The sequence below is a fragment of the Chenopodium album genome, chromosome 24 (assembly GCF_948465745.1).
Source record: "Chenopodium album chromosome 24, dcCheAlbu1.1, whole genome shotgun sequence".
Lineage (NCBI taxonomy): Eukaryota > Viridiplantae > Streptophyta > Magnoliopsida > Caryophyllales > Amaranthaceae > Chenopodium > Chenopodium album.
Window position 1 is genome coordinate 36713459 of NC_137857.1, and position 13752 is coordinate 36727210.

A 13752-nucleotide genomic window follows, 5' to 3' on the forward strand; every position below is an offset into this window, starting at 1 on the left:
TATCCGAAGAAGATTGCAAACCTTGAATTGTATTTCTTCTACGACGAGATTGAACATAGGAGAAGAGAAGATGCGAATGAGAGTCACCAAGCACATCCCATTTTACCTTAGCACGTTGTTTCCAATAGAGGAAAGCTGCTTGAGAATGATTAATTTTCTCTTCCCGTACAGATAGAAAAAGATGCCGGTGAAGCTTAGATTCTAAATTCTGAGCCAGCGGAGAGAGTGAATCGTGCAAATCTTTCCAGTTAATACCCCAAAGTTTCCTATGGGTAACACACCACTTAAGCAATTTTGAACGTAAACTCTCCAATTTTCGAGAAATAGAAAACATGGGAGAACCTGGAGAATCCAACTTCCAGGACAGAGCTATAATGCTAGCTACTTCCTTTGATAGAAGACACCAATTATCAATTCTATAAGGCTTCCGACCTTCTGGAGCTTTACATTCCCGAAGAATAATAGCAGCATGATCAGAAAAAAGGATTGGTTGATGTAAAACAGAAGCATCAGGATGACCACTTAACCAATCATAAGAAGCATATGCCTTATCTAGGCGTTCAAAAGTAGGATGCCCGTTAAGGTGGCCATTAGTCCAAGTGAAGGTGGGACCTGAAAAAGGAATGTCTAAAAGACCAGCATCAAATTTCCAGTCCTGAAACTCGGATTGACCCAGTATGTTTGCAGAACCGCCCACCTTATCAGAATTATATTCAACTTGGTTAAAATCTCCAATCAAGACCACATTATGATATTGGTGTAAAATACAAGAAATTTTTGCCCAAACTGAAGAGCGACTTGAAGGGTAAGGCGAACCGTACACAAACAAAATATGTTTTATTCCTTCACTTTGAGAGCATATTTCACACAAAATTACATTAGAAGATACTATAATAGGTACAACTCTAAGCGGGGCGAACCAAAACACTACTAACCCGCCACTTAAACCTTGAGAATCCACACCACAAAAACCGTCAAACCTTAGGGGAGCTAACTTTTTTACAGCAATATCAACATCAACTAGAGTTTCCATGAGAAACATAATATCTACAGAGAAAGAGCGGACTATAGATGACAAGTATGGAACTTTAGGGGAGTCCGCAGTACCGATACCCCTACAGTTCCAAGCACCCACATTCATGGGTCTCTTGGTGACTCTTGACGGTGAGCCACCGAACCGTGGTCTGAAGGAGAGGTCGAAGGAGATCCTGAAAGTGACTGTTCTGCTGATCCTTTGCGCTTCTTGAATTTTTTGAGACAAGCTAGACACCCCGGAGATGGAATTGAAGGCGGAGTATCCGGTTCAAGAGGAGAAGCTGACCTCTTAGATGGACAAGAGTTCGTAACCCATCGCCATATTTTACCTTTGCCGCGAGACATCTTAAGACGCAAAGGAATATCAAGATTGGTAGCTGCAATTGCGGAAGGCGGTGAAGAAATGTCCGAGGCAACTGGGCTTGAAGGGGCAAATTGAGGTGACCAATCCATGGGTACTGGCTCATCTGAAACTAACGGCGAACCTGTAACATCAACCTCTGGTGTTTGATCGGTCGAAGTTGCATCTGAATCAATTACAATGACCTCCGGGGAATTACCAACCGAAGAAGGAGACTGAGAGAATTGAAAGCCACCAGAAGAAGAGTCCTGTAAATAACCCGAGTCGCCAGCAGGATCAGTCGGGAAGGATGATCCAAGCGACGGAGATGGAGAGCAGCGTTGCTGTTGCTGCGGAGTTGGAGTTGCGTTGGAAGTTTCCTGTAGCCAATTGCTCGGCCCAGCTCCAAAAGGGTCTGGATAGTTTGGACCAGATGGGCCTAAAGGAGGGGGCAAGAAAATTGGTATTGGGTTCATACTCGAATTACCCAAATCCTGAAATAAGACTCCCCGATAACTGGGCTGAGTTTCAAGCCCATTCATACTTGGCCCACGAAAGGAAGAGGCAGCCACATATGGATCTTGGGTATTTAAAAAAGAGCTTGATGGCCCAGCTGTCGAAATGACACCATCCTGACCCATATTAGAAAGATGAGGAGAAGAGATGTCATGAAATATTTGATGGGGCAGCCTAAAAGGAGCACGTGGTTGTATTGTCACTTGAGGTGAAGCCACTTCATTATTTTCAGCAGTTGCACGTGTTGGATGCTGCCAATTTGCAACAAAATTCCAACCTTGACGAGGATTCCTTGCATGATTGCCACGTGTGAAACCGGGAGAAGGTGGCACCGGAGCATCATCAATCACCATGTCCTCCCTGATACAGCGGTTACCACCCAAATCTCTTCGCCAAACCTCATCCCTGCAATTGCGGAATCCGGTGTACGGGGGTCCGGGAAATAAACCCGGAATTGAAGCCGTAGGTGGAGGAGGAGGTGGCGAATTCACTGAACCTGTAGAGAAATTGTCGATGATATCACTAAGAGAATCCCAATCCGAAGGATGAGAGTCTGCTGGATAATCAAAAGGGTCCCCTTCATCATTATCACCAAACCATAATTCCGTAGTCCAATTATCCGGATTTGGAGCAATTCCTCGAATCGAATTAGAGTATAAAGAAACATCGGTAGGACCAAACAAAACACGTGCGCCGCCTTCGTGTAGCCTACGAAAGCGACGCTCCAACAGAAACTTACTTAATTCATATGATTTGGGACATGTACTATGTAGGTTGATTTGTAACGGTGTTGTTTCTTGTGTTGGTTAGTTGTTCCTCAAAATACATTATATAGAGCTGGTCACGAGTCAAGCTGAATCGAACTGTAACTACTAACTAGTGTTGGTTATTAGTTGAGTATAACATGTTAACTTAAACCCATCTCAAAATCCAAAATCAATTTTAAGAATTTGTACATTTAATTATTTAAAGAATTTAAATTCAATTCAATAAAACATGTTTTAACAATAAAAACTACTTTGAATTACAATGGGATTTTATAATATTGTTAATCAATCTTATAATTATTATTCAATTGGACAAATCATGTTGAATATTCTCCTGTATTATATTAAACACATTTTTTCTTTTCTTAAAAAAAAACAATTGGACATAATTTTTTTGAATAAGCAAGCTCATGAGTTTGAGTTCGGTTGTTTAATATCCGAGTTCAAGCTTGATTCATGGATAATTCATGTCCACCCCCTTTTGATCGATACACCAATCAAAATTCTTTGCTATGGTCTTGATTTCCTTTATAGTCCACCCTATGCTATTGTCAACATTGACATTATGTCATTATCTTGAATAGGTTTGTAGCTTAGCATCCGTCTTGATCAACTAGCTTAGATTAATGCAAATTTTATATTTGAAGAGCTAAATATCTAAGTTTCTACCTATCAAGTTAATTAATTAGATGGTTTTTTTTTTTTTTTTTTTTTTTTTTTTTTTTAGAAAAATACAAAAGTTAGGTAAGTCTTCTCTCAAGACTGTACCCTAACTTATCTAAAGAAATAAAATAAGAAAAGTTAGCATCTACATTAGGGTCAATGTTTACATAGCCTGAAATTTGATGACCTATAGCTGCAACATAATCAGTTGCACGATTAGCTTCTCGATACACATGGCAAGAAGCCAAGAAGAAACAACCTCAAAGTGAGCCAACAACAATTAATTAGATGTTGGTTAACCGATATATATTTCTTTTTCTACTACTCTGCTTGAAAATTAATTTTTCAAATGATAATATGACTTTGGATAAAATACCTATTTCAAACTATGTCTAGCTAATTTTAATTTCACAAATAAAGATTATACTTAACTTAATTATTTTGGATTATAAATGTTTAATCTCAAGTAATATAAAGTCGCGCAATAGACACATAGCAATGTTAGTTCAATCTAATAACTATTCGTAATCTACCAAAATGTCCACCTATAATACTCTTGTACTTGTTGCCTTGTTGGTATGACATCAGAAAAATTTAAAGCACACATCACTAGCATACAAATCTATTGTTACAAAAATGGTTGAGTTGCATTTGATGATTTGAACCCAAACCTTCATAATAATACATTAATACGTACTATATAACATAATCATTTTAAGTGGAGAGACTCGGATAAATCATTGAAAGAATCTATCTCAAGACTCAAGAAATCCCCACTATATTAAATTAAAATTTATAAAAGAAAAAAAAATTAAATTAAAAGAAGCAAACAGTTGACATACTCGATTGTTTTTTGTTGGTTTTTTTTGTGGGATGATATATTGATATTGCTTTCTGCACAGCAGTTCGGATCTAATAATTTAGTGAACACTTGGATGAATGTGTGATCATGCTACAAGTTCTTTTTTTCTGTAATAAGAGCAATTGTGCATTAAAGAAGAAAAAGGAGTTTTGGTACATCATAGAATTGAAGAACAAAAGACCCTCTATGTTCTACAAATTAAAAGAAAGATAACAAAATTTAGAGTTTGCAAATTTGTCATTCAAATAGTCTCTCTTTCTGTTTTTTTCATGATGGGTTCATCAATTGGAGTAACATGCAGTGTGATGTTTCTTCCGATTTTATAAATAAAGGCAATTTCGTATCCATTATTATGTTGTATAGACTGAAAATCACATTAATATTTGTTATATAATTTTTAATTTGAATAATTTTTATGCATTCCGTCCAATTTTAAGTCGTATAGTTTCAGGTGTCAATTCGGATAATCGGATCGGGTCTGATAAGGTCGGGTTAATTTTGAAATTCAGTCATGTTAAATTATTGTCCACACGAGTCCAAATCCAAATCAAATGTTTTTTTGGATCGGGTGTGGTTTTGACACTTCTAATTTTAAAGCCTTGGGTGTAATTCAAGTTGAATTCTTGTCAATTTACAAGGTCTTTTACAGTCCATTTAGGGTCTGTTCATATTTACTTAATTTTAGTTCAGTTCAGTTTAGCTCCACTCAGTTCAGTTCATTTCAGTTCAGTTTAGCTCCAATCAATTCAGTTCAGTTCCTAATTTTCCTCTCTCATAAAATATTCATTTCAGTACAGTTTTCAATTCAGTTCAGCTCCAATCAATTTAGTTCAGTTCAGCTTAGTTCAGTAAATGTGAACAATCCCTTAGCATATCGGTTAACCAATAATTCCACTTTCCACATGGCAAAATCTGATTATCCAAATTAAAATTGGGATTTGGCACTTTAAGATATTTTTGGACAGTAGTCAAAGAAGAATTCTTTACATACAAGGAAAGGTCGTTGGAAGTTAGTTGGAATCTTTGCGGAATAGTAAAAAGTTAATGGCTTCGTACTTAATAGAGTCAAGTAATCAGTTAAAGGTAGTTAAAAGATAGTTGGAGCATGCTTTCATAAAGCCGTGATGTTGGGGGTTAATTTCATCCTCCAAGGAGAAAAGCTAAGCCTGAATCCTGAATGCCTCATTCAATCAAGATTTCAACTTTTGAGGGGAAAGGAATTCTATTATACTTTGATCTTTTGCATTGTAGTTGTATTCGTATTACACTAGCCAATTATTTTGGGTGCGATATTTGAAATGTAACCTAACTTCACCTGATTTGATTTGAAATGTAATTTGACCGTACCGTAGCATATAGGGCATGTTCATATTTACTGAACTGAGCTGAACTGAACTGAACTGAACTAAACTGAACTGAACTGAACTGAATTGAGCTGAAATGAATATTTTATGTGAGAGAGAAATTAAGAGCTGAACTGAACTGATTGAAACTGAACTGAACTGAACTGATTGGAGCTAAACTGAACTGAACTGATTGGAGCTGAACTGAACTGAACTGATTGGAGCTGAACTGAACTGAAATTAAGTAAATGTGAACAGGCCCATAGTTGTCAAGTACTCTATATAGTACGAAGTATTATGTAATGGCCTAATTTAGAGCAAGCAAGTTTGGGCCAACAAATTTCAACCCAATAATTTAGACTAAAAGGCTGTTTTTTTTTAAAAAAAAAAATAATAATTATCACGTCTAGTATCTGAATTAGTACGAAGTATCATTATGCTACAAAATGGTGTGAGCGAGTAATTGAGTTGGATTTGTACGGGTCAAATCATATCACTTTGGTTTGCAAATCAAATAGTGCCCATTTCAACTTCATAGTTTTAGGCAAAATCTACTTGAAGAATCCAAACACATTAGGCAAAAGTTTGTCCACATATCCATTGTTAGATCAACCTTACTGGTAAATCTAGGATGGCAAACCCATGCTCTATCTATTTTCAGTTGGTTAACCAAGATGATCAAGATCAACATACTATTTGATTTGTAAACTGAAGTGACTCAATCCAAGCAATGCCCATTTCTACAGTTCTACTTTCATCTAATAGTCCCGTGCATCGCCAATTGCTTAGGTCCAAAGAGTGCGGAATGCTAAGGTTTTATAAGCAATTGAGTGAAAAATATGCCGTGCACAAGGTCTAAACTCTGCTAGTCTGCTTATTTAAAACAGATATATGCTTCAAACAAAAAAAAGAATTTAGAAATTAGATAGTAATAAACTTTCATGGTTAACTAACATTCCAAGTCGTTGTAGTATAGTGGTAAGTATTCCCGCCTGTCACGCGGGTGACCCGGGTTCGATCCCCGGCAACGGCGTTTTTTCATCATATGAGGAGTTTCTCATATATATAAGATAGTAGCTTAGTATGTCATTGTATTTTCAAACGTAATAAACGTAACAATGCATTAAGTCATGCATTAAACAATGCTTTAAGTGAAGCATTGAACAATGTATCAAGACATACAAAAACAACGCATCAAACACCAAATGTTAAGAGATGCATTAAACAATGCATTAATACACTAAGTTATAATGCATAACGTATGTAAACGCCCAATTAGATCAAGAGAAATCAAAACTGAAACCGTAAATAGTAACGGTTGTAATAATAGTGACGAATTAGCCACTTTCTTCATTTGTCTTGATTAGTTGTATACTACTACCTTAATCATATGTTGTCTAGTCATGACACCTTAACCAAATGACTTACAATTAACATAACATGATTAATAATCAACTAAATACTCTAAATTCTCCAACAAGGCCCGGGCGATGCCCCGGGTCATTTTTTGTTATATAAAAAACTATAGTAAATTGTTTTAAAAAATAACTTTAATTAATTAAAGGTAAATCTATTGATGGTTTTATAATTTAAAAATAAAATCATTTTTTTTATAAATTTTATTGAACATTAACAAAATTCATTATGAAATATGCAGTAATCTAACTTTTATACTTCATATTAGTTTGTTTTATCTGTTAAATAATTTTTATCTACCATTATAAATTTCTTCAAAGTATAGATGAGCAAGCGAAAGAATGAGGATTAAAAAATTACCATTTATGAACATTAATTTTTTGTGAGGGAAAATTGATGATTAGTTTTAATATGACATGATGATTCACATGACCCCACATCATTTATCAATTTATGACGACACGTGGCAAAAATGATGACTTGTGGCATGATATAGTCTCTTACAACATTTACCCCTTTATAAGGTAGTTTCTTACAACATTTTTTTTATTAGGTAGTTTCTCGCAAATTGTTTTATAAGGTATTTTTCACAAAATGTCCTTTTTAAAAAATATGGTAATATCCAGTCAAAATTGGCCACTAATAAGGAAAAACTAAAGAATGTAGAGGAACAGCTACTGGCTTTTCCCTTTAATGTGCACATTAAACAGCATTTACTGCGTCTCCTAAAGCAAAGGGAAAAATTACTGTTGTTTGGCAAGAAATATTGGGGAAAACTAGCTCGTAAATCTTGGTTAACTCAAGGAGATAGAAATTCTCGATATTTCCATGACACGATGAAATATTGAAAATACCGATCTCAAATCTTTTAATTAAAAAAGGATGATGTAGATGTTTGGGTTGATTCTCCTGCAGAAATTACTCAACTGTTTTTTGATGAATTTTCCAAACGTTTTAAATCAGATTATAATTACTCAAGACCTATGTTTATACCATGGGTTCACCCTGTTATCTCTCTCTCAAATAATGATGCATTAACCAACCCTTTTTCTGATGATGAAATTAGAGATGCTTTCTTTGATATGTGCTCTTATAAAGCTCCTGGTTCTGATGGGTTTGGACTCGAATTTTTGCAACATTACTGGCCTATCATAGGAATTGATGTTTGCAAAGCTATACGGGGGTTCTTTTATAATGGTATTATGCTACGCCAACTTAATCACACGCTCATTTCTCTTATTCCGAAAATTGATAATCCGACTAAGGCTAGTCAATTTCGACCTATTAGTTTATGTACGACATTAACCAACCCTACTACTAATTGGTTAGGCCATGTTCCTCTTGATAATGATTTTTATCATCTTTTCAGGATTTTACGTGGGAATTTTACTTTTTCTGTGATTAAAGTTATTACTTCTATGTGGAGTATTTGGAAAACTAGAAACTCAATTGTTTTTCGGAACATGAATTTCTCTTCTATGGCTATCCCGTGCCCAAAAAATCTTTCACGAATGGAAGTTGCGCTCTTGTTTGGATTCTATGGATAATCAGTTAGCTCCTTCTCCTTCTTATGCTAATCCTCAGACCATTCGGATTTCCTGGTCTCCTCCTCATCATGGTGTTGTTAAGATAAATTTTGATGGCTCAGTGCGTGGTGGCTCAGGTGCTGCAGGTGTGGTTATCAGAGACCACTTTGGTAATCATATTTGTAGCCAGTCTTATAATATTGGCACAAGTACGCCTCTTATTGCTGAGGCTACTGCCCTTCGCAATGGCCTTCTTCTTGCCCGGTCTCACAGTTTTCCTCATATTTTTATTGAAGGGGATAATTACTTATAATTAATATTTTGCAGGGTAAAGCTCAATGCCCGTGGAAGATTCAGTTACTGCTGGAATATATTAGGAGCTCCTTCGTCTCTTCTTTTCCGTTGAGTCCAGGCATATCTATAGAGAGGGCAATAGAGCAGCAACTTATGTTGCTTCTTTAGGTCATTTCATGCAAACGCACCAAGATATTGATCCTTTTTTAGATGGTAAATTTTATTTTTTTAATTACTTCATATAGGTTGAGTTACAGTCTTAAGAGAAGACTAGCCTAACTTCTTGTATCTTTTCTTTTTTTTTAAAAAAAAATCTAATTATTCTAAAATCATGTTATTATTTAATTTTGTTATTAGGCATGGGCTTAATGAACAAAATTACTTACTACCAAAGTCTACCAAAGTCGTTGTAGTATAGTGGTAAGTATTCCCGCCTGTCATGCAGGTGACCCGGTTCGATCCCCGGCAACAGCAAAGTTATTTTTTAGTACTATTGAGATATTTCCTGTGTCAAATTACACACTTTGACATTTGACACTCTTTACAACTAATCACGACTTCTCCCACTTTAAAGTGAATAATCACTGACGGTGGTCAACTCACAAGAGATAGGATTCCGATTCCTCGATTTATAAAGGAAACATGTCAAGTAATTTAAACAGGAAGAGGTAATAGCTAGTTTCTCTTTGCCCTATCCTATAACTTGTTATCGTTCATTTTGTAACCCAAACTTTTAACTCCTGTAAACAGATATTTATGTCAGACCTCAAAGCCTTTTCTACTTCATTATGACTATTAAAAGTCAACCTGGGAAAAAACGTGCTAACAAACAATCAACCTTGCTAATAAAAAAAATATATAAGCCTTCATATGTATTTATGGACAAGGTCTTACTTATAAAAAGCAAAAAATTGTAGTGATTTTGATTACTATAAACTGAGACCTAATTTACAAACATCACAAGTCGTTGTAGTATAGTGGTAAGTATTCCCGCCTGTCACGCGGGTGACCCAGGTTCGATCCCCGGCAACGGCGTAATAGTTTTTAATTTTTTTTTTGGGAAGAACTGTTGACATTTTATTATTTAAGTTCATTCAGCTTACTCCATTTATTTATTTACTAGTTAAAAAGAAAAAGAAATAGAGTCAACAATAAAAATATAAATAAAGAAATAAGGTAACTGTTGGTAGCCAATAAAGGTTGTTGGTTGGATATAATTGGCCTCAAAAATTAAAATAAGTTGCACGATAATCGGCGAAATTTTGGACAAGGTCATTTTCATGAGGTGTTGCAGTTCATACTATATTTGTGATCTTGCACTAAGGTTTACTAGATTTTCATGGACTATATATTATGGTATGTAAGATGAAAGGACTTTTATAATCTTTTAAATAAGTCATAATTAGAAATGGTATTCTATAGTCTCATCTGTTATACTCCATATGTTGTCATTCCACAATAGGTCAAGATCTTGAAGAACAATTTGGGCAAGAATTTGATCACAGAATATTTTGATAGATTTATCATTAGATTTTTGATGTAAGATCTGGATTTACTTCAAAGAATTGTTGAAATAGAGTACGAAGAAAAAAAAAGTGTAGGAGACCTTTGTGTATAGGGCAACTAATGCAAAAGTAGATGCACCAAATAAACACTTAAAAAAAAAAAAAATGTGATGTGAATAAAATAATGTGCACTTTTTAAATATTGAGTGGATTGTCCTAACACGACATGACACCAGGTTCATCTCTTAGGCTATGTCTTGAGTCCTAAGCCATGTTTGTAAACTTTGACATGGAATGTAGATGCTTCATTATTGGTCTTGCATAGGCAGTGCGTACTTTGTATTAGATTTAAGATAAGTGACAAACACTTAAGGTGACGTACAGTACTAGCCGTAGAGTGTATGATATATGCCACAACTATTGGGGCCCGTTCCATCAATAAATTTATGGCACGGACCCATAGGGCCACAGCCATGCCTAAGGCATGTTCTCTTTCTTTTATAAGCCCTCAACTCCACAAGGTCCCAAACCAAACATTTGGCCTACATATCTGATATCTCTATCTTTAGGTTGTTTTGATGGGACAAAATATTGCTAGTTTATTGAGTAGCTCATCTTCCCCCTGCCTAGTTGACATTAAACATCTTTAATTATGGAGATTTGTCCTTGTCTTTAATAAATCAACTTTTGGTCAGATTATATAATCTTAATCCATGACATTTTCCTAACAATTTCTATATTATTCATCATTCATCAGCTAATGAAATCATAGCTTCATGAACAATCACTCAATCTTTGTAAGATTCCTGAAAAATAATTTGTAATCCAATGTGCTTTAAATTATACAAGTGCTATAAATTAGCACCATCTCTTTGTTGAAAACCATTAAAAATTGCCAAGTAAATGCAAGTAAATTTGAGTTTTGCTCTCTCAAAAGTCAAACACAACCCACCAAAATGGAGGAGAAAGCAAAGGATTTAATCAGTGATTTGCCTGATGCTGTTCTTCACCTGATTTTCTCTTTAATCCCAACCAAATTCGTTATCACGGCTTCTTCGATTTCCAAAAGATGGAGACAGATTTCTGCTGATCATCTTGAATATGCCAGTAACTTAGACTTTGGAGAAGAGTTTTCCAAAAATCAGAGTCCAAATCAGTTTGCTGATAACCTTAATAGGATCCTCTGCATCAACAAGTCTGAGAAAATCGACAAGTTCAAGCTCTTGTTCAGCCCGAGAAATGAAGAACACAAGTCAATAGCTATAAGTTGGATTAGATTTGCAACTTCAAGAGGTGTTGAAGAGATTGACTTTGATTTCTGCAGGCATATATCCATCCACTTCTTGACGCGAGCCCATGTCATTAATAAGAAAGAGGTCTTCGAGTTGCCAGACTTTCTTTTTGACAGCAAAACACTGATAACTGTCAAATTGAGCAGATGCATTTTAGGCCTTCCGGAAGAATATGCTGGTTTCGGCGGCCTGCAAACACTCTGCCTTAAAGAAGTCCATGTAACTGACAGTATGCTTGAAAGTCTGCTCTGTAACTGCAGACTGCTTGAAGTTCTGGTTCTGAAGGAATGTGGATCCCTGACTTCGATCAGGATTCTGTCTGCTACACGTCTGAAAAGACTGACAGTTTACGAGTGTTATAATGCCTCGGTTCTTGAGATTTCTGGCCCCAACATCCGGTCCTTGCTGATTAGTGCAGGCCACTTGGATGCTTGTAGAGTGGAAGACATGGTGAATTTGGAGGAGGTATTTATAGGGACTCGAGGCGATGAGTTTGGTAGAGTTTTCTATTTGTTTATGAAGATTTTGTCAGACCTTGCACATGTCAGATCTCTCAGCTTATACTTTGGACACCTTGTGGTACAGTTAGACTCCTTGCCATTTGATTCTTTATTCGTTTATTAACATATATCGCCTCGTTATTTTGGGCTAGACTAATACAAACAGCTAACACGTTACACACTGCTAGATTCTAGCCTAACTCGATTTAATTAGTACCTGTTCATCTGCAGCCGAGTTTGATCAAAGACTTTCAGGTGACATTCAGAAATTTACAGGAGCTACAGCTTGTTAACAGCCCATTATTCGGACTGTTCAACTCTGATGTCTACTGCTTTTTTAAGCACTGCAGTTGCCCTTTTTTACAAAAGATTACCATAGAAGTAAGGCCTAAATTTTTCGATACTCCCCTGCATATTTTTTAACACCTGTATAATATCTGCTGTATCAGTACTTATTTGGTCCGATTTTGTAGCTTTCGACTGTTTCAGAGGAGGAAAACTTTATCTGGGAGTTCCGAAAGCCTTATATCAAACCTGTGGACTGTATTTATAACAATCTGAGGACTGTTACATTGTGCAACTTCAGAGGAACTAGTTCAGATATTGAACTTGCAGAATATTTCTTGCTAAGAGCCCCAGTATTGGAATCAATGCTCCTTATTACGCCTCAAAGTATGAATGCCAAAAAAACAACGGTATCAAAGGATGATGTTTCTTGTTCAACATCAAAGGAAAATATGACCAAGGTGATTCAAAAGGGTATATGTGACATGCTTCGCAATCATCCTAATAAGGCATCAGCAGCTGCTGAAATCAGACTTTGCGATAGTGATGAACGCGACATTTTGTTATCTTTTTTCAATCGGCATCATGTTTCTGATGTCTACCTCAAATAACTTTGAGTAATAATCAGAGCTTTGGTTGAGCTCTTCATTGATTATATATATTTGTATATTTTGGAATTTCTGAGTTTCTTCCCATAAGAATGTCCTTAAAATGTGTTTGAATGTTTGATGTTTCTATTTTTGATTGCAAACAATATTCCGAGTATATTATTATTAATATTGTACATAATTATGTACTGTATAAATTATAAAATTATAAAGGTTCAGCTAACATTTATTTGGCAGAGTTTAATATGCACACTATTGGTGTTACTTAAAAAATGCTTAATAGTTGCACACCTTATTCTTTAATGTTTTTGTGAGTGATAACAATTAACAAATGCAATATATATGTAATCATATTTACTATGTACTTCGTAGCATAAAAATTTCTGACTAAGTGTCATCTTTACTTTAAAGCATACAACTGTAATTTAATTGAACATTATTCAAATTTAAAAACAACACAATAGATGATGTTATTTAATTATAGACGGAAGATTATTTAACAGTGTAAGTTAAATTAATAATGTGACGTTAGACATGGTTCAACAATGTTCCTGTGGATCTGGAGGAACTTGACATCTCCAAGTAACAAAAAAATCGCAATTACATCTTCCGCAACACCAGTGAGTGAAGTTGCAGTGATCATCTACGTCTCGGCAGGATTGAGGAGTAGCGTTGTCGACACTAATCTCATTCAGCATAATGCTTGATACAGGACTAAGGGAGCGAGCAGCCGAGGTGGTTTGGGGTGTGGTTGCTAAAACCATAACAAAGGTAACCATGAGCAGTGGCGGATCCAAGAA

General features: G+C 35.6%; 1 protein-coding gene and 2 non-coding genes across 3 annotated transcripts; all 3 read left to right on the top strand.

Annotated features, from left to right (window-relative positions):
* Window positions 1-6487: 6487 nt before the first annotated feature.
* TRNAD-GUC (transfer RNA aspartic acid (anticodon GUC)) lies at window positions 6488-6559 on the top strand. Its single transcript has one exon. It is a non-coding gene; the product is annotated as a tRNA-Asp (tRNA).
* A 3166-nt stretch (window positions 6560-9725) lies between these two features.
* On the top strand, window positions 9726-9797 carry TRNAD-GUC (transfer RNA aspartic acid (anticodon GUC)). Its single transcript has one exon. It is a non-coding gene; the product is annotated as a tRNA-Asp (tRNA).
* A 1150-nt stretch (window positions 9798-10947) lies between these two features.
* On the top strand, window positions 10948-13061 carry LOC145612389 (F-box/LRR-repeat protein At3g26922-like). The gene is made up of 3 exons (XM_081667766.1): window positions 10948-12138; window positions 12291-12440; window positions 12533-13061. Exons 1-3 carry the CDS (start codon window positions 11224-11226, stop codon window positions 12953-12955), a joined length of 1488 nt encoding a protein of 495 aa, XP_081523892.1. The 5' UTR covers window positions 10948-11223; the 3' UTR covers window positions 12956-13061.
* The last annotated feature ends 691 nt before the right edge of the window (window positions 13062-13752 follow it).

Coding starts and splice junctions, on each gene's coding strand:
- LOC145612389 (XM_081667766.1), top strand. CDS start 11,224: ATGGAGGAGAAAGCAAAGGATTTAATCAGTGATTTGCCTGATGCTGTT. Junction 12,139..12,290: donor TATACTTTGGACACCTTGTG/GTACAGTTAGAC, acceptor GTTCATCTGCAG/CCGAGTTTGATCAAAGACTT. Junction 12,441..12,532: donor TACAAAAGATTACCATAGAA/GTAAGGCCTAAA, acceptor CCGATTTTGTAG/CTTTCGACTGTTTCAGAGGA.